Below are 26,391 nucleotides of genomic sequence, written 5' to 3' on the forward strand. Positions count from 1 at the left end.
ACTTACGTAACTTTATCCTTTTAGAATCTGAAATTTTACCTACGAAACACTAGAAACAAAACCTAAAGGCACCTGTAGAAATATTATCAGGGAGTGGAAACAAAAAAAGCTTTTATGAATTTTAATTAAAAAAATTTGCAATTATTTTTTGTAATGTAAAAATAATTTTACATTGGGACATCAGAAATTTTTAACTATTCAATAATTAGTTAAAGGTACTATGTACTTTTATTTACTTAAAGTTTAGATAACATTTATAGGTCAAAACCAAAAAAAAAAAAAAATTTGTAAATATTGTATTTTATCAGAATTAAATTTTCCCAAACATTTAATTGCATACAAGAATGAGACGAAAAAGCATAACATACTTTTTTACTATAAGTTGCTTTTGTATTGATCCAAATTTGACTGTCATCAGTTACTTTTTAAAAACCTTGCTATCATAAAATGTTTCTTTAAAATCAACTAATTCATTGTTTGTATTTCGCTGATAAGAGTTTAAGCTTCATGAACATAGTAAAAACAAACAAAACATTATAGGCAAATGTCTTAAATGAGACTTTAAAAAAAAAAAAAAAAAAAAAAAAAAAGAACGATGCAATTCTACACATTTTCCCAAAGAATATACAAGACCTTTAAGATAAAAGTTTAAGCAATATTCTTTTAGGAATTTTAATCATAATATAAATGTTATTCAGTCAAAAGAACTTTTCACGATTATAATTATTTTACAATAATATGATTTTAAACATGATAAAAATAAAAAAGCATAAATTCTTGTCTCAAATTTCAAATAAATAATTATGTTAAAATTTCCAAAATTAAAATAATAAACTCAATGTTGATTATGAAAATCCTCAAGAGTTTCAGTTATACTTCAAAATCAGCATTAAAAAAAAATTGCTTTCGATATCATACCGAAAGATTAAAAAAAAACAAATTTTAAATATTCAACCGTTACAGTAATTAAAAAAAAAGAAATCCATAATAAATATAACTATTTCACAGAATAATACTTTTATTTAAAAACAAAACACACTGTAATATAAATTTCATCCAATTGTAAATGCAATACATTACCTTCATTGTTCAAAATTAACGTCGACAACCTTGTGGTTAAAACAAAAGTTAAAAATACTTAATTGTTATTAAATAAAATAATTTTCTTTTCATAACTTTAAACTGTTTGATACAGTTTGAGTTCTAATTGTTAGTCTATATTTGCTTGAAAATATATTTCCAAGTTGTCGTTAAATGCTTTTATGAAAAATTCAGCAACAGTTTTTGTACGCACCACAAAAAAACAGGGATGAACTTCACAAGTTTCCCTCTTTCTCCAAACTTCAACATGACAGCATCTTTCTTCAACATGATGACTTAAATGGCAGATTTAAAGTGGTCCTTGCTGAATAATCACTGTTAAAATCATTCGCAGTAAGGATTGAACTTAAAATTCCATCAGAGTGTGCCATTTCCATTTATAGTGTCTTGATAGTAGATTTCCTTGAAGATGAAAAGCTATACTGAAATTTAAAAAGAAAATACATCAGATTTTGCAAGGGAAAAAAAAAATTTAAAACTATTAAACATTGAATATTTATTTGAAACTTTAATTATTTAATTTGAAAATGTTTTTCAGAAATTGTAATATCCTTTACAACGGAATTAAATGGTTTAATTCTGGTATCGATACCAGCGTAAAAAAAATTTCTTAAAGACTGTGTGCCTGACTTCCTCAGACAGTTGTCCCTGGAAATCATCAATAAAATCCCTCCAAACGACATCAAAATATTCTCTGATGGCAGTAAAATGGATAGACAGACTGGCAGTGGGGTATTTATTGAAACACCTCGAGAGAACTACACTCTTCATCAACGAAACCCCGATTTTTGCTCCGTCTTTCGAAGCGAACTAATTGCAATCAACAGGGGACTAGAGAAAATCTTGAGTGAAGGGCACCTTGGAAATACTTGGATACTATCTGACAGCCGTAGTTCAATTCAACACCTCAAAAATTGGGCCCTCATTGGAGATAAAACCAGTTTTTCGATCCTACAAAAAGTAAAGCTCATTTCCCAACAGCATGAGGTCCACTTTCAATGGATCCCGTCCCACGTCGATATCCACGGCAACGAGTTGGCTGACACTCTTGCAAAGAAGGGACTAGACCATCCAGTTCCCTCCACCTCAGAGCTTACATACCTTGAACTTTTTGCAAGGCAAAAGGCCCAGAACAAACAAAAGTGGCTGCTTCCACCTATTCACTACTGGTATAAAGCAGAAAGACCAGGACTCTCTCTATCTCTCCCTGGTGATAGGCAAACCAACACCTGCTTATCCCGACTGGCCAGTGGACACCTAAAAAGTCTCACATTTTCTGCAAATCAAAAAATCTTTCCTCTTTGCCCTAAATGCCAACAAAACCAGGCATCACCTGAGCACATCTTGAACTGTTTAGGGCTGGACTGGAATGACATTCATTCCTCTCCCATTCTGGTTTCGGATTTTCTGAATGTCAACGGATTCATTGATCTGGTCAGACCCCGTCAGACCAGATGGGAATTAGCAACAACAACAACAACAACAAATATCTTACTTATTGAAATATCTACACTTTTCTAAAATGTATCTGTAATGTGTACTAACTCTAATGATTAGCATTTGTTCTTTTTTCAATTTCTCAAATTATATATTTATAACTAAATAACGTTTTTTAGAAGAAAAAAAATGGAATTCAGATGTATTATTTTATTCACATATTAATTCGATAATTTTATGAAAATCAAAATTGGTCTGAGGAATTATTGAATTATTCTTCATTTATGTGACACTGCAGCTGCATAATAAGCTAAAGCAACGGTCTGGTAAACATCCCTGAGAATGATCCAAAGACACGCCATTACAATTTTGATCTTCAGCAGAGGGGGTTCTCCCGCTATAGTAGCCCGACGACCTGCGCTCGAAGTCGATCACATTAAGTTAAAATAATTTAACTAGGACCGATACCGCGCCCCCTCGGTCACTACACAGGCTTACCAAAATGGTCCTCCGCCAGCTCACTGACCGCAGCCAGTGAAACTTGAGTGGTATTCTGAGAAAGTTTTAATCTTGAAATGAAGTCCACTTGAATGTTTTATTTAATTTTTGTTGTATTAAATATTTCTATTTTAAAAATTATACAAAATGTTTTTTCACATCGAAAATTTTGAAAAATTAATATAAAAATGCATGATTTTTTTATTACTTAAATTTGTTTGACAAAAATTATCTTTGTTAAGGTCAGTAGCGTAGTTTTGGAGACTAATCCCCTTTCAAAATTATACATTCTTGATTATGAGCTATTTATTGTACAGTAAGTATGATGTAGATATAAAAAAGTATTAATCATTCATTTTTTGTGATTTAAACATACGCCACTGGTTAGGGTGGGTGCCATAGCTTTATTGATTTAAAACAAATTTTTTAACTTATCAACAAAAAAAAAACTTTTATTGACAGAAGTTTGTATTAAAAATATAATTCATTCGAAATATTTTTACGTAATTGTTAAAACCCATCAAAACACCGTGGTTATTTTCCGTTGGCAATTTTATTTTAAGCCAATATAAATAAAATAATGTAGAAACGGCACCATAAGCACATTTCAACTGGTTCTTTTTATTCGTTTATTAGCGTTCTACGTTGTTTCTAGACTAGAATATTATATATTTTACTAATAGCTTAAAAACACACACACATTTTCTCACATGAAAAAAAATATATTTAAAAATTAGATTTTCATTTTCGAACACATTTCGTCAAAAACTCCTAAATATTATCTCGTAAACGTCTATTAACGTAGCAACTATCGTCTCCATAGCAACCTTTTATTGATAGATCTGGTTTAGGTTTAAGTGTACACTTTGAACGGAGAGCAAAAAAATCTGAAGCAAATGAGCATGCGTGGAAGGAAGTAGGGAATTTTCCCTCTCTTTTCAAACAGAGCTTTTTCCGTTTTTTATTTACAATGATTTTTGCATTGTTGTGCAGTTTATTTAACATTTCACGTTTGATTATTGTTCTCGCATTTATTCATTCGTCTCCATGATATCACTCTGTAGTAAATACAGCTGCAGGAAGAAATACCGGAAATTATTATTTTTGTTCGAATATATTATTACAACTCGCATTTAAGAGCTAAAATACTTCGGTTTAAGAAAATCTTGTTTAATAATGAAACAATTATTCGTAACCTGTGTTTTATCTTTAGGTAAGTACCCTAAATTTATACGTGTCTTTTGAAAATCTTTGATCATATTTTGTGAATACATTTCTTTATTATTTCAGTTGTCAGATCATTATTTTGGTTTTGAATTTTTATAGAGTACCGTTTATTAATCTAACTTAGTGTAACTAATCTAAATTTCTGATAAAACCTAAAAATCTTGTTTTCTTAAGTTATAAGTAAATGGAACAATTAATTCAAACATTTTTCAGTCCCTCTTTTTATTATTAAATATAATTTATGCATATAATAATGTGAAATTTATTGAATGTGAGTTAATTTTTACTCTAACTCTCAATTAATGAATCTTGGAACTTCTGATTCTGATGGATTCTTGATGTTCCATCTGTTGGAAGAATTAAACTTTGGAACTGAGTGAAGACAATGTTATAAGTTACGTTTCTTATTCAGGGATAGAAATTAAGAAAATGATTATTTTCATGTCAGTTACTAAAAGATATTTCTAATCCATGTGTATTTTCATTAGTAGTAAATAAACTCTATCCATAATTTATAATCATCATAAATTTTTTGAGGAAAAAAAAAGCTTATATAATGAATTTATATAAAAAAATTATGTTATGTAGATATATATAAAATTTATAAATGTACTGAAATATTCATTTTGTTGTTAAATCTCAGACTGTACTACGAAATGAAAGTTCAGAAAACTAAAATTTTATTCCATTTATTTACATCACTGAAAGACGAGAAAATATGATAGTTTTAAAGTGAAGCTTATATTGTTAAAAGTTATGTAACATTGCTCTTTCTTATCTTCATTATTTTATTAGTTTTAGCTTGTTGTGCTAATAATATCGTTTTGAATAATGCTGTTTCTGAGCTTGATCGGAATGGATGTGCTTGTAAAGAATTTACTTGTGGATGTTGCTTGACTATAACTGTACCTGAAATAAAATTAAATGATACAGGTAAATGCGTAAACATGTTTTTCAATATTTACCACTTAATTGTATCTTATGAAATATTTGTAAAATTTTATAATTATTAACAATATAGTGCTGTTATTCTGCATGAAGTATGATGTTTTTACAGTTTTAAAGAAAGTAACAAATTAATCAAATTAGTAAAAATGTTTTATTTCTAATTATTTAACCTGGCTTGTCAAGTTTTTAACAATTGACATTTTTGTCTGTTATTAACTGTCATGTCAAAAAGTCCTTTGGATATATTTTTTGACATTTGTTAAAACTCCGAAATTTTGGTGTAAAAAATAATTATTAGCTGTTTTAAATATGAAGTAATTAAAAATAAAAGTATATATAAATTTCCAAGTGATCAATTACTTCTGTTTTTTAATCACTTTGACCTTAAACCCCCTTTTGTTTAGACAAATACTGTCAAAAACCCAAAATTACTCTGTTGAAAATCATTATCTACTATATATATTAAATTGTTCTAAATAAATAAAATAGCATTTATTGAAAATAAAAGTTCAAAAATAATTGTTTTATAAAAACACGTAGTTAACATTTTATAGTTCCCAAGAGCAGTCATATTGTAAAAAAGCACTTTTTAATCATCTTGTTCATCTTAAAATCAATTTTCATTTACTATATTTTTGGGTAGATTTTCGTCTTTTGATCTGTGGCAGAATAATGGCCAAATCTTGGCAACTTCCCGGCACTGGCATGAAGGGAGGAAAAAAAAAAAAACATCACAGAAAGGGGTTACCTCAATAGATATAGCTCGTAGTCACCCCCGGGAAAACATCTACATGTTTTTTTTTTTTAAATGTGCAAGTTTAAAATTTGGCACCTTGGCAGATCACGATGCACAAATATCCCCCCCCCCCATTTTAACTCCTCCCAAAGTACAGGATTACAAAACTTTCGTTTTGAAGCTCTCTGTACTCAAAGTTTATTTTTCAGTTCTGAATAAATAAGGTCGGAGCTCGAAAATATTAGTTTAATTGGTGCTAAACTGCATGGACACGAATCAAGGCATACCAAAACTATTATAACATACTAAATTAATATGCAATTAGGAAATTTATTCTAATAATTGTATTAAGTAGTGATAATGACTTAATTAAACCTTGAATCCAGTGATTGAAAAAATTAATAACTAATTAAATAAATATTTATAATTGCATTTTTTTTTTTAAGTTATTAGTTTGCTTACCAAGAAATATATTATAGTTATGATTTATGGTCAATGTTCATGTATATATAAATATTAGTGACAAATGTTGAGATATTGTGACATAACATGATTAAAATCATTTTTAGATTGATAATTAGCAACTCCTAGTTATAGCAAATAATATTGATCTTAAAGTGTTAATACCATGTTTTTAGAAAATCCAGCTAATAGTTTCAATAACTTTGACTATATTTTTCTGTAAATGAGATCTTATATTTATCATATTTATAGTATAATAATTATGATGTAAGTATTATGCATGATTTAACTTCTAATAAAATATCTCCAATGATAATAAAAGTTTTTTACACAGAATTTTGACAGGTTTTTGATGTGCCATGTCAAAATTTAGTTTTTGGCATCAAAACCTTACCCTGATCTGCTTTTCATTGTTTGTATCTATTTTAAACCTTTTTATTTTTAATTCATTTTGTATTGAACTTATATGTTTCGATTCTCTTTTAGTGTTTTTGTATGTTTCTATTTCCTTTTCTGTTCTCGATTTAAAAAGGCATTTTCTTTTATAAACTCATGATGTCTACAAATTAATTAATTTAATTTTTAAAAAGTGAACAGTTTGAAATGAATTGATAATTTATATTTTAATTTTTTTAGATTCATTAATAGGTGAAAAATATAACATAATCATGAATTGTTTTTACCATTTTCTTTAAACGTGGATTAACAAATTTTGCTTTTTATAGGTTGTGTGAAATTTTCTTATCTTCCTAAAGAATATGGGATTTCAGCAGCTTTAACTATTGATCAAAAGACAATCATTAATGAGACTGTATCAGGTAAAATATTTGTACAACATATTTTGTATTGTCTTAAGCATACATTTCTGTTTTAAAATACTGTATCATTTATATTAATATAATTAATACTTTCCTCATTGCAGCACGGAATCCACCACCTATTTGTATAGATCCACCTTATATGGATAATGTTGTGCACCTGTGTTTACGCTTTTATGATTTAAAGATGACAGATGATTATTTTCATGCTTGTGTACAATTAGAGTTGAAAATGATCCACATTTTAACTATAAAAGAGTTGAAAATTGATTGCTTTAATTTAAATTTACCTGAAGAAGTTAAATATATGAAGCACCCTAAATGGATAGTATTAAACATGGCATCAGATAATTTAAAAATGTCTCTAAGTAAAGTGCAAATGTCATTTATAAGCTTGTTGGTTACACTTTTCATACCATATGTGTTTGGTAACAAGTTTTAATTAAGCACATAGCTTTTATATTAATTGAAATTGCTTTACTTTTGAATTGAAAAGATAATAAATAATGTTGCTTTCTTCTAAATAAATGTTCTTATAAGCTGTAACAATGACTTTTTAAAATTTTGTTTGCATAATTTTCCTTTTGTGCATTTAATGTAAATTTTTAAAAATTAAATTGTTAATTTTTTTCATTTAATTTTATGCCATGTTTAGGCTTGTAAGATATCAGACTTTTTATACCAGGTGCTTTTAAAAACATATCATGTACATCTTGTTAACAAGTTTTAATTCAATACCAAGCTTGCTTGTGAACTGTGGAAATTCTGAATTGAGAAAGATGTTCGCTAAGTGTAATAAAATTACTCTTAGCTTATTAACTATTCTTTATTAGTTGTGAAGATGATTTGATTTTTTTGAAAGTTTTGATTTTGTTTCATTTGGTTTTACAGCATGTATAAGTTTGATGATGATACTTTCAAATTTTAATTTAACATTTAGCTTGTGTAGTATTTAAATTTTAAACTGAGAAAGATTTTCACCAAAATAAAACTGATTTTTATTCGTCAACTATTTTGTAATAGTTGTAATTAAGTAATATATGTGACGATTCTTTTTGAAACTAATCAAATTTTATTTCATTTATGTCTTGTTTAGGTTTGGTGATAACAATTAATAATACTATCTTGTTATTAGATTTCGACATGACTCATAAGCTTTATCTGAATTATTCTAATATTTAACTGAGAAATTTTTTACCAAGTTCAAGAGAGTTATATCCTGATAATTGCCTATTTCCGTCAAAATTTCCTTAATTGTTAAAATTTGGTAATTTAGAAGCCTAACACTTAATAACACTATGGTCTTAATGTGAACTATTTTAATTTTTAGCTGAGAAAGCTTTCATTAAGTCCAAGAGTGTTATGTCTTGATAATCACCTATTTCCGTCCAATTTGCCTTAATTGTTAAAATTGGCAAATTTAGAAGCATAACACTTAATAACACTATGATCTTAATGTGAACTATTTTAATTTTTAGCTGAGAAAGCTTTCATTAAGTCCAAGAGTGTTATGTCTTGATAATCACCTATTTCCGTCCAATTTGCCTTAATTGTTAAAATTGGCAAATTTAGAAGCATAACACTTTATAACACTATGGTCTTAATGTGAACTATTTTAAATTTTAGCTGAGAAAGCTTTCATTAAGTCCAAGAGTGTTATGTCTTGATAATCACCTATTTCCGTCCTATTTGCCTTAATATTTAAAAATTTACAAACTTTGAAACATAACACTTTACACAACTATCTTTGTGTGCATTATTTAGATTTCATTAACTCTGTGAGTGTCGAGTCTCGATGAACTTCTATTTGATTCTAGTTTGTCTTAATTGCTTATTTAATTGTTAATTTAAACTTTTTTACAAAACTTTAATAAAGCTTACTAAAAATGAATTTACTTGGAATGATTGTTACTTTGTTATTACATTAACATAAATAAAAAATAGTTATTTGAGTTTATTATATTAAATGATTTTGTAAGATGAATTAAATAGTAAATGAATAAATACACTAGTAATATTTATTCAAGTTTCACAACATTACTAAAGTTTAGAGGTTCCATTGTAAAAAAAATCTTATGAGAAAGTAAAATAATTTAGGAAACATTGAACAAAGTAAATTTTGAAATGAATATCTTTAAATAATATTGGATTAACTAAAGATATTCATTATCTGGCTATTAAACTAATTTTAATATCATTAATTTTTTGTAGTCAATGTTTTGAGTATCCAATTAAATATTTTTTAATAATAACGATGCTTAATTTGAGCTTTGAAACATTGAATCCCACATTCAATATAATTAATTTATGTTAAATAAATTTGTTAACAAATATATGATCTCTGCATTTTAATGTGAACATTAATCTTTTTATTGTGTGATAATTTAGGTTCATTTAAACAAACATGTATACAAATATAAGGAAAAGTTCATTTAAGCTTTCACCCCCATGACAATTTGTCACTTTGAATTTGTTTACAAATTTATGTCATTTGCATTTAATAATAGATATTTATCCTGTTTTTATGATAATTAAAACAAATTTGTGTAAACATTTATAGGAAGCATGTAAATGTTTTTCTTTCCTGTGATAATTTGTGTTCACTTCTCAAAGCTTCTTTATAAACTCGGAGTACATTTCTTGTATATCATGAATTTGTTGAATTTGCAACGCATTTTTTTCGGAAAATTCCATGTTGAATCATTCTATGTTTTAATATGTGTATTATTTTGTATATTATTGTTTTGCATGAAATTGCAAGTATGTTTCTTTTCTTTATTTGATAATTTTACAGTCTAAAATCTGTCACTTTATTCTGCATTTGTCTTAAATTTCATTTTACGATTTTTAATTATTTTAAAACTTAAGTTTTTTTCCCTGATATTAGTTTTTATAAATTAAATAACTACTTTTTTATGTGACGAATGGAGTCTAAAATATTTTGCAATCTGACATAACTTCTTTATATTTTAATATTAATTTATAAAATATATTTCTTAAAATTTTCGGCGTAATTTTTTAATTCTTTTGCATAATTTATTTCATTTATACAAAATTTCAATGTAATTTCTATAAATTGCTTGTTTGTACCTGAAAATAAACTTAAAAGTGTATTAAATATTTTTATACTTACTTTTAATTTAAAAAACTAATTATCTTAATTTAAATTGTGTCACACTTTTTGTGATTCATGATTTTAATAAGCATTTCTCTGAGTATGGCTTACACATTTAGTATTTTTTAGTAATTATCTGTTTTAAAAATGTCTTTTTGACATTAAACTTCTAAAATTAAATAAATTCTGTATTTTTGAAAATAAAACTATTGTTTTTGGTGCACGTTTTCTACTATAACTTTTTATGGCTCTAGTTTATTTTGATTTTTACGTTTTGCATAAAATTGTAATATCTTTTCTATGAAGCTAATTAAAAATTTTTTTTGCATCAAAAGTAAATTAATTGTTCTGTTGTTAGTTTAATGTTTATCTTTTTATTAGATAATCTTATTTTTTTCAGGCTGTGTAGCATTTTTAAAAAAGTGCTTAAAGGTGCTTATTTTTGATTTATGTTTTTTAAAAGCCCTTAAAGGTGCTTTTTTTTATTTGGGGTTTGTAAAAAGTGCTTGATTTTTTATCTTTTAAAAAGAACCTTTTTCTTTACTGTATCGATTGTTGTTCTAAATTACAAAAAATGTATGATTTCACAATTTTCTCTGCCATATTTATCAGATACTAGTTATTTTACCATGATTATGTAAAGTATTTGAAAATGTTTTTGAATTTTATATTTATAAATTAAGAGCTTTAAGCGATAGAAAAAATGTTCTTATTGCTAAGCAGATTCTATTTTTTTTTCTTTTTTGGAAAGTGATTGAAAATATTTTTTGAGTACTTAAAAGGTGTTATTTTTTTTTGTTGAAAAATCTGGCTACACACCCTGTTTTTGTTACAATGTGTTCAAATTTTTACTACACAAGTATCAAGATAAATGTTGTTTTATAGACTGACATGCTTATAAATTAAAAAAAAGGCTTTTTCATGACAATTTTTAACCCAAATGTTTTAATAATGCATAAAATTACTATAAATGCACATAATTAATGTTCTATATGGAACTCACAGTATATTTCTATTGCAGCTTAAATATTTTATCCCTTAGAACAAACTCTTTCTGTTAATGAAATTTTTTATAAAAACATACCAGAATGTTATATTAAAAAATGAATAGTTTTATTTTATTCTTTAAAGAACTTTAAGTCTTTTACTCTTATCAAATGAAGATCAAGGAAAAGAACTGTTTATATCCATGAAAAATGATTTTGATTAAAATTATTATTTTTCTTAAAGACAGACAGGACTCATTTTTCTTTAGCACGGCCCATTCACTACGTGTAATAAGTAAACACCCGGGAAGGACCAAATTTCCACTTGATTTGTTAAAACTTAGTAATCCTTAAAATGCAATTGATGGTAATAAAATCATGATTTTTGTGAGAAATGAGCATAACTTATTATTATTAATATACAGGCATAATTTAATTTTTACTTCTTCCCTTTTAATCTGCAAATGTCTTGCAGTTGCATTTCTAAAGATTATTTCTCATTTTAATTACTTAACATAAATTATTTCTACACACATCATTTACTAATCTAATTTATCTACTTACACTATTGTTTTATATGACATTCTTATAAATTTTATAACATTCTTATGAAAAATTTTAATATCTGTTTAAATGCTGAATAACAATTTTTCAGGCTCTTGTGGATTTTATTTCCTTTAACTTAAGTATAGACTTCAAACTATGATAAGCTGCTTTAAAATGTTTTGAAGAAAAAGATATGTGAGTCAGTTACCACACTTAGCAAAGTTTTTCTCTAACTTTGTTTTCCGCTTCAAACTGTATCTAACAATCTTAACATTTTTACTAGTCAAAGGAACATTGATTGACATATTTAGCGCTTTGAAGAAAATTTTTTTTATTGTTTTATTTTCAGTCTGCTTGAAAACTACTTAACTAAATTACTTTAGTTTGGTCAGTGAGTGGATGGTTGACTTTGATCAACCTGCAATAAGACCCAGGGTAAGGGGAGAGACTTAGAGTTCTGCTATGAACCACCTGTAACCCAATTGGATTGTTAATGGTTTGATTTATTTTAAAAATTTATGTAAATGCAGTTATAATTTTTTTGAGATAGCACCAAATAAAGATACCTTGTTGCTTAAATCATGTTAAGATTATAGAGAAATTTTTGTTCTGTTTATCTTTTTTTTTGGGGGGGGGGGTGTCTTTCTTCGATAATCCAAATTGTTATTCTCGTACTACATTAGAAACAGAGACTCTAACTTATAGTAAATTATCTATTTAGGTTTTATTTTTAAGATTTTAAAATTATGCTTTTATGTGAAAAACTGTAATCACGACTTTTGTGCTCAGTAGCAATTTATTGAAATGTCCTTACGTGTGATATAGCAATATATTTTCTTATTGAGTTATAATTTCTGTTTTTTTTTTTTTTTTATGTTAGTCTTAAATTTGTGCCAATTTTTTTGCTATGAAGTGTTCATTTTTTTTATTAAAAATATATTAGAATATTAAGTATTTTAATACTCTTAAATAATTATCTGTTTAAAAAACTTTTTTTTTTATATCTTTATAAATTGTATTGTTTTAGCTTTAAGTTGCATTTGTTGCAAGAGAGTATAATTGGTATCATTTTTGTTTTGCCTAAAATTGCATTTGTTACAGCAGAGCATAGTTCATATTGTTTTTGTTTTCCCTAAAAGTACCATTTGTTAAAGAAAAGTATGATTCATATTGTTTTTATTTTTCTACAAAATAACATTTGTTGCAGCAGATTTGTTACTGTGGAATGTGATTCTTGTTCATATCAACATTTGTGATTGTTTGTAGCTTTACATAAATTTTGTAAAATTTTTGGAAACTTTTAAAATATTTTCTATTTTTTGATATGTTTTATTTGCATACTCTATTTTTTTTTTCTATTTCATAAGACCTGAAATGTCTAACATTCAAAAAATGATATTAATAATAAAAAAAAAAAAAAATGTTCTTGTTATTCTCAGTTTTTATAGACGAAAAACGAGTTGAAGGAAGTTTGATTTAAAAAAAATTAGTTAAAGAATAGCAACTTTAATTATTTAAGATACTTTGAACCATGATAACTTTTATATAAGGCAGATAATTTGCTTGATTGCATGTTTGGTGATAAAAAAAAGTAATATGATAAGTGACTTTTAATTTAATGATTGGATTTTCAAGTATTAAATCAATAAAAATTAAGTACTAAAACCTAATATTAATCGTTTACAAACCACTCTTTTCCGATGTTAATTAATTAGTAAAATCTATAAATATGATACGAAATCAGTCACAAAAATGTTCTTTTTTTTTTTTTAAATAAACATATCTTTTCTGACAGATTTGAATTTTTGACCCTCAAAATAATTGGAGCAATTAATCTAGAAAGATAACTAACAATGAATATCTTTGATGTCAGGCGAGATGTTGAAAGTTTAAATCCTTTTTTTTTTTAATTTCATTTTTTTGCATAATTTTCCATATTAGCAATACTATTTAAACAAATCAAAAACTTTTTGCCTACATTTGTCAAACTCGTTTATCAGAAGATAATTTTATGCAAAATAAAAAAAAATTTTAAGAATATTTTATTTCGTAATGTCCAAAAAATGTTCGAATTCTATGGCATGCAAATTTTAAACTCATTTTAAATTATCAGTTTCTACTGATAGAATTTTTGAATGGAATTGGCCAAGTATTTATTGAGAAATTAAATAAAAACTTTTAAGAAATTTAATTAGCTATAAGCTATTTAGCCTATTTCTATTAAGTTTTGCTTTAATTATTTAAAATAAGGTAAAAATCTGAATCATGCCAAAAAAAAATTTTCAATATGTAAATCCAAAATATATTTACCCGTATGTTAAGTTTCTTCACTCAGATTATTTCCTGCAAAATTTTTTTAATGGTTATTAGTTATCTAATTTAGTTATAACTGAAAAAATTTTTTAATTATAAGGTGTACAAAAACACATTTTCATAAACAAAGAGATGGTAAAAAACTGCAAGCCATTACGTACTATTTGTAGTATTTCATTTTTATAATTATAGTTTGTTAATTATAATGTTTAATTATACTAGTTATAATTATTGTTTTTTGATTATTAGATTCTTAAATTTAATTTTAACTGATTTTGTTTTGTTCTCTACTACAAACATATAAATTATTTATATGATGCAATTATTTTAAAACTAATGCAAACTATTTAAAATATAGTATGTTTAAAGCCTTGTATTTTAAATTATAAAAATATTTTTTAAATAAAATTATATTTCAATTATTTTTTATCACCACTTGTGAAATTCATTTTTCGTTCGAGTGAAAGTTGTCAAGTCTAACCTACGATTATTTATACTAACTTAACTTTTAATGCTTTAATTCAAATATGAACACAGAGCTTTCAATTTGATCCCTTTAGAGTTTATTTTTAAAATATTAGTACCCTGATCTGTTTTTTTAAACTTTTTGTCTTACTTTTTCAATTGAAATAAACGACTCTTTTTTTTTTTTTTTTTTTTACAATTATTTTTATTCTGAAATTATATTTTCTCTATTTTTATTCTGAAATTATATTTTCTGTATTTTTATTCTGAAAATATATTTTCTCTGTCGATTTAAGTCCTGCCTTCAGTAGTTATTCTTTCCCAATTTTTTTACTTTTTCTCCTCGTTTAAATATGAATTTGCAACTCTTAATAATTTAATGCTGACTTTTTTATATCAAAAGGCATCTTATTAATACATATGCACTATTTTATTAAATTTTGAGTTGTTAATAACAGTTCTACTTCAATAAAATTAGATTGCAAGGAAATTTTCAGTTTACAGCCTTATTGATTGAATGATACATTTAAAATACTAAATGGGTACCAGTTAATTATCTAATTTTAAAGCATTTTTCACTAAAACATACCTTTTAACAAATGTCAACTTAGTTCATAATCAATTCTTCTTAAAGAAAATTGGATTGGGAAATAAAGTCAATAATAAAGCATTATTCAATTAATTGCATTTAAAATGTTAAGTGATAATTATTAATTATACCATAACTTTTTAAAATTGTTCTTATCACATTTGTTCGTGTTTCAAAGTAAATTAAGAATAAAAATGTTTTTCTTTTTAATCTTAAAGCATTGTTTTGTATTGATACCTTTAAAATATCAAATGGCAACTTATTCAAAAATATACACAATTTTATCAAATCATGAGTTGTACGTTTAAAATATAAAATAGCTACTAATTTATTATCATAATTCATATTTAAGGAAAATTTCATATTTTATTGTTAATTCAAAAATTTTCTTATCAGAGGTGCTGGAACAAATCAAAGGGGTTTGTATCAATAAATCCTCATTATCTCATTACTGGAACAAACCCAAAATGTTAATGTCAGCTAATATGCAACCATCGATCTTTTAAAAGCTCGCCCTCCTCGTCGAGGGTCGCATTCGGAAGCAAATGTTCTAGAGGCATCGTTCGAATTCCAGATTCAAAACACGGCGCTCGTAACAAAATTTCCACGAGAGAGCCCTTTCGCCCTCTCAATCATTCAATAAACTTTGCATCTTTCAAATTACTATTTGCAACAATCGACGTAAATCACGTCGAATTATGCTACGTTAATTTATGAATCACAGCCCTTCTCTCTTCTCTTTCCATTCTGAACTGCATATTTCCCTAATCATCTGTTGGTGCCATCTACTCTCTTGTGATGCTACAACCAATCATAATTCTTAAGAGACAAATGAATGCCTCAAATCTTTGGAGAAAATTTCAGGATTGCATTAATTTCAAAATACACAGCACACGTTTTGTTAAATTAAATCTAATAATCAAATGTGATCATCTTTACATGCTTATATAAAGTCTTTATGAAAATATAAGACTAAAATAGCAATTTTAACTTCTATAAAAAAGGTGAAATCTAGATCAACAAGAAACAGTATATATTGTTTAAATTTATTGTAATAATTTCATGGAGACAAAAAATAAATTGGTTTTTAACTCTTGGAATAATAACGAGGGTCACTGAAATTTTTGAGGTACACTCAGAAGAGAAGTAGCAAAAAATTAATTTGTTTAGTTTGAAAATACAAACGTTTTTAGCGTAGCAGACGATTTTTATTGATTTATTTTCAAGTTCAGCATAGAATAAATTTTTGACAGAGCAGAAAAAATGGAGCTGGCGCGAGAACATTATCGTACTATGATTTTAAAGGGGGATTAAATCAAGAAAGTTTTCAACGGCAACAATTAGCATTTGAAAGTATAGATCCATCTCGTGCTACTGTATTCAGACTGTTTACAGAATTTAGCAGAAGTCGTAATTCTCCTAAGGATAAAGAACACACATCAAAGCCATCGTCAGCAGTGATATCGGATAACGTGTCTGCCATACGGAAAATTTTGATAGATGATAAACTTTGTAGCTATTAAATGATACAGAAAGAACATTTTATTTACGAATAATTAATTACACATGAAAAAAAAATAGTTTGCCTTTGGGTACGCTCTGATGGAACTGAGCACCAAAAAGGAGCGCGTGTCAGAACCCTTTATGTTCTAAATGATGGTCGCCACCACATCATTTTGAAAATTGTTACAGGTGATGTACGAACATACCATTTTTTGACATTCCAGCTCGTCAAGAAAGCAAACCATAGGTCTTTGAAGATGATCCCACACCGACAATGATGAAAAGACAACGTGCAATGAAGAAAGTGATGTACGGTTTCTTCAGAAGTACAAGACTGGTCAAAGCAAACACGTTGGAAGGTAGTAAGTTACAGCAAACTGGTACATCACTAAATGTCTTTTAGAAGAGAATGTGAGAGGATTTAATCTTGCTGAATGAGAAGATGCATTGCCATGGTGAACCATAACAGTTATGTTGAACAAAAACATATTAAAGTAATAAAACATCCAACTTATTCGCCGGATTTAGCTATGTTTGACTTATGGTTGTCTTCTAATCAAAAAAAGAACTTGCGTAGAAGTCGTTTTCATTCCGAAAAATAAATTAATGTGACTATGAATACATTTTATTCATCTATTTCAAAAAATGAATGGTTTGAGGCATTTAATTTTTGAAAGATTCGTCTACAAAATTGCATTGATGATGGATGAGACTAATTCTAAGGCTTCTTAAATTTCGTTAGTATATTTTTAAAAACTTAAATGTATATCCAAAATTTCAGAGTGATCCTCGTATAATAAAATCTTATTAAAAGCTATCAACTTTGGTTAAACGTTTACTTTACTGGTTTAATAAGCAAATAATTTTCATTTTTAAGTCCAATTTAGTTAAAAAGAGTTTAAATTTTGGATAACTTAGTAAAGAAAAAAAAATTATGAAATTGTGATGCTTAATTTTAGGTTTTGTCTATGAGTCTCATTCTGAGCAGAGTACTTACCTAATTATCTATTGACGCTACCTTCTTGCTCTCAGTGATGATGCGAAAACCAAAAAATAAAAGATGGCGAATAATAAAAGGATGAAATCTACTAACTAAGATTAAAATTAGCAGCACTTTCTTTCCTTTATTATCTTGAATGGTGCTGCTTATTGTTATTATATTTTTTGACGCTATATGTCCATTTTTTATTAGGGCAAACCATATACATTAAATATATGAATGGCTATATTTTGACACAAAATTAAGTGATTAGGATATTCTAAAACTGAAGCGACGGTTTACACTAAAAAATAACAAATTAGGTCAGGCATAAATATTCTACCACTTTTTTCAAGTTATATTTTAATGTTTATATTAATTTATAATCATACTAAGTTATTATTTAATATTATATATATATATATATATATATATATATATATATATATATATATATATATATATATATATATATATATATATATATATATATATATATATATATATATATATATATATATATATATATATTACTTTTCTGAAAAATGTTGCTTTTTCACAGCAGTAATTAGGAAAGGATTAATTAAAGTGATGAGTGAGCGACGCCGACTTTTCGCTGTTAACTATCATGAAACAAAAAGGAAATAATAGCGATATCAAAAAATGCTTGTTTGCGATAAATTGGAAAATGGAAATATAAAATCGGAACACAATACTTCCTCAAAATCAAAAACAGGGTGCACGAAATACCATATCCAGCCGCGAACGCTCAAGGGATCGAGCTTTCACCTCCTAATGAGGTGACCCAGGTTTCAATCTCAACGGTGGCTGGTTGATACGAATTCTGTTCCCGACTCGCACCGATCACAGTGCTACCGTGAAATAGTGATAGACGGATCATGGGTTAGAATCCCCTTGTCATAGGGCTAACCGTAGAAGGTTTTCGTGGTTTTCTTCACCACATAACACAAATATGGGTTACTTCCATCGAAAAAATCCTCTATGAAGGCTAGTTTATCCCAATGCTTGATCCAGGAGTTCCGTTGTTTTCTGGGTTGCTCAAAATTATAAGGCTTCGGGAGTTGAACATTGATAACCGTAAACTCAGAATTGGTTCGGCTGTTCAACACCGGTTATTAAAAAAATACCATATCACATCAGAAACTGGTAACGGGTTAAAAATATAATATTATCTTTATATAATAATAAATTATATTATAAAATGTTTTGGTTTTTAAACAAATTTTCAAGAAGCTTCCTTCATAAAATCAAAAAAAGATGTTTTTTTCGGTGGAATTGATTTATGCGGAATAAAAACAGCGTCTCTAGTCATAACTATTTCGTTGCAGGCGGACAATCAGTCATAGTGTGTGATTTGTCTGTTGGGGCCGATAATTATCCGGGCATTCCAGAGACCGGATGAAAGGGGGGCCGGAAGGAATGGTAAATGATGATGACACGCTGATGCGGAGGCCGGCATCGGTTATGCAAATCTCAGTCATTAATATAAATAATAGTCACTCGGTGTAGGAGGTGGGGGTGGAAAGGCCTTCCACCTAAACTTTTCTCTGGTGCGCATCCTTCCCCATTTGTTGATCTCGTCCAACCATCCTTCCGATATGCGGAATACCGACAAAGGTTTAATGCATTATTTGTAGGTCTGATTCCATTCATACCTTGCAACAATTGTGGTTCGAATAAAACCAAGTGAGATTTTTATCAGAATTTAAGAAAATAACCATTTGTCTATCAGAACAAAATTATTGGACAAAATTATTATTATTATTTTTTTTAAATTTAAATAAATAAAGAATACATTTGCTACCACTTAGAGATTTATTTTCTGAAATTACATAAATTTCGCATTTGCTGAATGGTGTGCTATGGGCAATGTCGGCAACAACTTTAAGACTTGAAACATTTATTGCATAATTTTGGTGTTTAAATAAAAGATTATATTTTGACTACTTTATTTTGACGTGACTTTGATGTTTAATGCAAGTAATAAAATCATGAAGAAGTCAATTGAATTAATTTAAATTGAGTTGAGTTAAATTAAATTTAAAAAAAATCTTATTTTTAAAATCCGACTTCTCAAGAATTATTCAACTGATTTAGCTCAAATTTTGTATCATGCCTTAGACTCTTTAAAAATGATGTAAAAATTTGTTTACCTTACAACTCAAATTTTTTTCGACTGTTACTGAAAATGATAAAAAATAATAAAATATTATTGAAAATGATTTTTTGCATGGAAAATGATGTTTTTTCTTTGGAAAAAATGAGTTTCATATTTGTATGCAATAATTTATCGATGCGGTTAAAAAATTCTCGAGATGTGGCATAAAACGCACTAAGTAAAGTTAACATATAGGGGTCCCAATTTTGGATCGCTCTCCTGACCAAACAATTTGAACCATATTTCCCAAATTTCGGGTACTTCCTATATTTTGAGGGGAGAAATCCAAATCTGTCTAAAACAAAAAGGCATGTTTATTCAGAGAAAGTACATTTCTGTGACTGATTTTGAAACTTAAAATGTCGTATGCACAAATATATTAGCATATTTATGGTCATCACCCCCTTGAACCATTAAGATTGAGTCCTAGTCCATGAAAATCCAATAATTTAATCAAAAGGTATTCATATATATATATATAGAGGAAAAGGTGTAAATATGGGCACCCTCTTTTGTTTTTTGGATAAAGTTGCTTTCAATTTGAAAATTTCTAGATTTTTATCTTTCATTAACAACTATAACAAGTTTCCTAAATGCGAGAAGGCAAAACAATGATTAACATCAATTATTTCATTTCAAAAACGACGATTTTCAAAAATCTTTTAAAAAAGCACCAGAAAAAATGGGGTGTAAATATGGGCCCTCTTCAAAAAAGCCACCAAAAATAGTTTAAAAACAGGATAAAACAATACAAAATGGTAGAGAATTTATTTATTACAGGAAAAAAAAATATTTACAGAAATCGCAAACATAACTGGCTCTTTCACCCCCGGCACAGTACCCACATTTGGCACATAACGCATCTTACACACCTCTCCTCGAGTGTCTTCAGAGAACTTTCCATCACAAAAACTGCAAGTTGCATTGCTTGAGTCTGGTTTATCCCCACCGTTGACTTTTATTAGATTCGTATCATCATCGCTGTAGATAAGAGGAGGGTCATCGAGTCCGATGATGAATCGTATCCTTGCGTGGGCCGAATTTTCTTTTTTTGACGGCCTTTCGTCTTCTCACCCTGCCCTCTGGCCGGTCTCTTACCCCGGGAAAACTCAAGGACGTCTTCTTGAGAGCACTTGTCAAGCGTCTTGGTCAACTGATCCTTGTATGGTAATCCAGTGATGAGGCTGGACCTTGCTGCTTTGCGTCCACGAGTAGTGGTTATCTTCTTAATGTTGGGAACAGGAGATATGTCGAACGGAGAAATTGCACTTGAAGTTCCCGGGGAACATTGAGGTATTTCAGCTGCCTTATTAATTGGCATAACTAGAGCCTGATGTGCTAAACTCCACAAAAAAAAGTTGGCGTAATTATGGGCACCCTTTAAATGGGGGCCCATATTTACACCAACCCCACCTAAGAAGGATGGCCACTATCACAAGTAACCTAAAAGCGTGCGTGACTAAAGGTGTGCTTCAAAAAATAGCTTAAGATCTCCGCTTTCCAGATATCACTGTCAAATTATTTTTAACTGAACATAAGTACATGAAAAGAAAACGATTTCACATACCTCTCAAAAGTTTGCAGTTCAGAATAAACACCAATTTGCATAATAACTCACGCTGCATCCACACTACTTGAAAAAATGGTTTCAACTGCTCTGTACAATCTTATATTAGCAACTGGCGCCATATACAGTCCTTGCAGCCAGTCTTCAGTACCTCCCATAGCTACTAGGGAGGGGTGCCCATATTTACACCTGTGCCCATTTTTACACCTTTTCCTCTATATATATCGATTGTGAGATATCGATATTATTAGTAACTTTGGGATAGTTGAAAAGGTATTCTAATGATATTTCGTGAATTTCATGTCTTACGATCAACATTGAAAATATGTGATAATTAACTTTGATTAATATAATTATTAATTAATATAATTACGAGTATTATCGTTGAAAATAATTATAAGAGAGGATAACATCGCAATAATTATAAACAAAAATAAGTATCAAATACAATAACATCTCAATTTTTCGTGATAACGATAATTATCTAAATGATGATAAATTTCATTTGGGAACTAAAATCTTGACCAATTCGGAAATAATGTAAATCAATTAAATTGGAGTACAGCATACATAGTGAAGTATCGATATTTAAGTGCAATGCATTACGGTATCAAACTTACGATATCACCCAGCACTTATGTACTTTAGTTCTGGATGATATATCGGTAAGTATCAATAATTTGTATCATTGTAATGACGGTATTTAAAAATAAATTCTTACTATGTTTCCGGAATGCCATATATGATCTACATTGGGGCTTTGAATACAATAAAGTCTCGGGTATTATCTATAACGATAATTATCGTATAGGGCATTATCGTGAATGTAGATAAATTTCATTGGGGTAATAAAAATATTTAACCAGGTAAAAGCAAGGAAAATTAGTTAAACTGGGGAAAGGGGCTTCTTTTCCTAGGCATTTGGCTTGACACCCGGATGTGCTTCCGCAGTTTTTCCGGATTGCTTGCACATCGGATGTTGGTTTATTTTTGTCTAGATTGATTTATAAGCTGGTATTCTTTTTGAAATGTATGAATTATAATTCTTCAAATATGCAACATATGCATCCTTTGAAACCCTTAATTTATAAACATTTCATTCAATATATATTCACTACGATTTGGTTTATATACAATATTGCTTGGATAATTTATAGATTATATAGAACATAAATAATTATATAGAATTATATTAATTATGTAGAATTATTATATTGATCACATAGAATTATTATATTAATCACATAGAATAATTTGTAGAATTTCCTTGTCTACACAATAATATATTTCAGTATTTGGAGACACAACAGTTGGAGAACTCCTTTAGATCAAGTAAAATTTAGCACAAGCATATGTATAAATGAAAAATATTGCTCTAAATTATGTTACCTGCGCAAATTAGTGTCAGTGGCTATTGCACTGATTTTCGGTAATGTATCTTCCCCCTCTATTTTACCAACCTTCGACTCCAACTCCACTTTACAGAGTCTGATACCAGCATGAGTTCGGTTTAGTAGGGTATACCGGGTAAATATATACAAAGAAATTGAACTTAGGCCGGGATAGCCTGGTTGGTAGGGCACTGGGTTCATGTCCAAGAGTTCGTGGGCTCGATCCCAGCCGACCGAAGACTCCCCGTTTAGTCAAATGGTGACTGATGCGCGTTAAACCTGTCGAGTCACAAAGTCCTCCATGTTCCCATAACAAATCAATACCTCTAGGGTAACTGATCCAGGAGTTTCCTTGTCTTCTGGATTGGTTCAAAATTATAAGGCTACGGAGTTGAACATTAGCAGCCGTAAATCAAAAATTGTGCCGGCTGTTCAACGACGGATATTTAAAAAAAAAAAAAAAAAAGCAATTGAAGTTAATTTTAAAAAAAATATTAGTGTAGGGTATATCGGACAAATGTATACAACACAGTGGCACTTAACCTTAAAAGAACGTTAATGTAGGGTGTACTGTAAAGTGACACTGACTTTCGGTAAAATGTCTTCATGATTATTAAAACAAAAAAAATAATAGAAAAGAGTCACGTGGACAGAACTTGGGATTGATCGAAATTTGCTTCGGCACAACAGACTGACGTCACCTCACTTACCTGTCCACTGAAAACCAATCAGTTATTGTTGCTACCAATGGGAATACATTTCTATTAGAATAGGAATACGAATCATCCAATAGGAATAGTGCAAACGGAAATTGATTGAATGATAACTGAACACTGATCTGGTTCAGCTATGACTTGGACATTCTATAGCAAAATGTATTTTATTGAACTGACTGATCGGTGTAATAGACACAGCACAAATTAATAAATATAATTAAAACAAAAATAGAGAACAGTTAGTTTACTATATGAACTGTTCGCTTTTAACCTGTCATTTTCTGCCTAATTAATTGCACAGTTTGTAGTTGCCCACGCAAGAAATTTCTGCGTGGAAATGGATAACTCTTAAATTTGAGCTTGCTTATCATTTAATAATTCATTTCCTTGTTGTCAACGTAAAAAAGAAAAACCAGATAGATTGGCAGAATATTAAGATATATCTGTATCAATATTTTCTAACTAAATATCGCGATATTAAAATACAGATATCACCAAACACGAATGTAAAGTAAGCAAAATAAAAAAAAATGGAATGCCCTAATAAGTTAACTGATTTTCAAGCACTAAGAGAAATTCTTAATGACTAACATTAAATACGTTAGCAAACTTTAAATATGTTAAATAATTTAGACGATATTTTATTAAAAACATGTCGTCCTCTTAAAAAGACACTAGTCCCAAATGGATTAATTTTGCGATCATTTTCTTAATCCTACGAACTTTTTTTGTTTTGTTTGGTAATTTATGATAATGATTTTTTTCTAAAGTTAAAGAGAATTCAGGTACATTTTTTAGCTTTTAGCTCTTAAAGTTATCAGCAGTAAAATATAAATGTTTGTTGAAAAAAAAAAAAAAAAAACACATCAGAAAATATGTTAATTTCGGAACTTTAGTGATAAATTTTTTAACCACAATTTTCCTACTATTATTCACTTTCGGAAAAATAAATCTTATTTGGTTTCCAGAAAATTTATTCTATTTTTTCTTATAACTAAACTTGTTTTTTTTTTCATTACAACATTAAAATGCAAAAAAAAGAGGAAATTTTCAAATCACTTAAGTTATTTCTATAATAATTTGATTTTCCATTCCATCACAAAAATTTGATATCATAAATTCTTGTGAATTCGAATACTTAAAATAATTTACGAGCACCTGGCAAGATGACTGCCAGATGTAAATTTTCTTACCACCCCCAACTTAGCGGACTAGAGACCCAGTGAACTACGAAACACAACAGGCACAAACTTGCGGGCGGGGAAAGAGAACTTCTCTTCCCCTAAGCAACTGTTCGTTTAAATTCAATTAAAGTTCGGGAATTGTCATGTTCATTTATTACTAGCGGTCTGCACACACACATACTGGGGGAGTAGACGGGTGGGTAACACACCCCCAACCCCCCAGAAGAAACTCCTTCTTCTCCGAAAACTCAGAAGACTTTCGGAAGACTCTTTGCGAGCTTTAATTTGCTTAAGTAGTGGATCCTGATACAGTATGTAAAGGGAAAAATATTTATAAAGGATGGGGAAAATTTTTGTAGCTTTTATGATTAAAGGAGAAAATGACGCGTGTGGTGGTTACAGCGAGTAGGGTGGAAAGGAGGGTTCAGCGGACCTGTGCTTGCATCTTGAGGAATAATCACGTGACAGAAGCAGCTCTGCTTGTTTGTTTGTTTGCTAAAAGTAAATTCCTATGCAGGAGGGTCGGCTAGTGGTAATAAAGTTTCATTAAAGGAAAACTTACGTAGAAATTGTGTGTTACAGTGGGAGGGTTTTACGCGCACCACTCGGGATGTTTGGAAGAATAATAATCATCGAGGAATTTAAATTCCATTTTTTATACCGGTGCATCTCGTTCTAGCGTGTTTCATAACTCGAGGAAATTTCGAACATTACTCTAACTTAGTTTTACAACGTCGTCCCCCGTAACGTAATTGCTGATGTAGTCTTGCAAACGTGAGCTTTTTAATGCCTCATAGGAGAGCGATTTTTGTTAGCATGTAATGGAATCGGCTAGTGCTTTGGTAACAGGCAAATTACTTCAATTGAGAGGACTATTTTCTTTGAAATCGCGGAGATTATTTTAATTTTCGGAAGCAAGCATGAGTATTATAGCCTTGTAAATTCAAATGCAAACAATATTCAAAAAATAATTTTCACCAGAAACTTTGATTTAATTTAGTTTTTTCCTCATACCTCAATGGGTACCATTGAGGAAATCAGCATAGTTAATTATGCTTCCCGATGTATCTGTTATCAAATTTAAATAAACTTCTTAATTTTCTAGGGTATCCAAAAAATGCTTCAAATTTACGTATATTTAATGTTCTCTCAACTGCTTCAAAACATGTATTCTTCTCTTTATTTTGCTGATTAAGATTTAGTATCATCTGTACATATGTTTTAGCTAGCTTTTCTTTAATTTTTGAATTTGATAGTACTATACAGTTAAAGTTATTTGAATCTTTAGAAATTTGGGAATATCATTTTTTTTTCTTCAAAAAATGTTTCTTTTATCTTTTACACTTCTTGTCTGCATTTCATTAAGGTCAACGGGTTCATGGATCTGGTCTGACTTCGTCAGGCCAGATGAGGATAAGCAACAACAACAACACTTCTTGTTAACCCATTTCCTGCTGAGATATACAACTATGTAAATGCAACTATTTTTTAAATTTATTTACTTATTTTTCTATTTCATTTAAATAGAGCCTGAAGGGTGTAAATACAACTTTTTTGTGACAAGATAATTATTTTTGTAAAAAAGATTGTAGGACGTTTATGCTTGAAGATAACCCTTAAAATAAAAATAA

The 26,391-nt window shown here is 28.6% G+C and overlaps 1 protein-coding gene across 1 annotated transcript; it reads left to right on the forward strand.

Moving 5' to 3' along the window:
- Positions 1 to 3,924: 3,924 nt before the first annotated feature.
- On the forward strand, positions 3,925 to 8,438 carry LOC107444466 (uncharacterized). The gene is made up of 4 exons (XM_043044035.3): positions 3,925 to 4,249; positions 5,059 to 5,196; positions 7,135 to 7,227; positions 7,332 to 8,438. The coding sequence occupies exons 1-4, from the start codon at positions 4,213 to 4,215 to the stop codon at positions 7,667 to 7,669; spliced, it is 606 nt and encodes a 201-aa protein (XP_042899969.1). The 5' UTR covers positions 3,925 to 4,212; the 3' UTR covers positions 7,670 to 8,438.
- The last annotated feature ends 17,953 nt before the right edge of the window (positions 8,439 to 26,391 follow it).

Source organism: Parasteatoda tepidariorum, chromosome 9 (assembly GCF_982258835.1).
Source record: "Parasteatoda tepidariorum strain Cologne lab strain chromosome 9, Ptep-v5.0, whole genome shotgun sequence".
NCBI lineage: Eukaryota > Metazoa > Arthropoda > Arachnida > Araneae > Theridiidae > Parasteatoda > Parasteatoda tepidariorum.

What these genes read in the sequence shown, in the direction of transcription:
- LOC107444466 (XM_043044035.3), top strand. Translation starts at nt 4,213, where the DNA reads ATGAAACAATTATTCGTAACCTGTGTTTTATCTTTAG. An exon ending in AATAAAATTAAATGATACAG is followed by an intron (nt 5,197 to 7,134) that starts GTAAATGCGTAA and finishes TGCTTTTTATAG; the next exon opens with GTTGTGTGAAATTTTCTTAT. An exon ending in CATTAATGAGACTGTATCAG is followed by an intron (nt 7,228 to 7,331) that starts GTAAAATATTTG and finishes TCCTCATTGCAG; the next exon opens with CACGGAATCCACCACCTATT.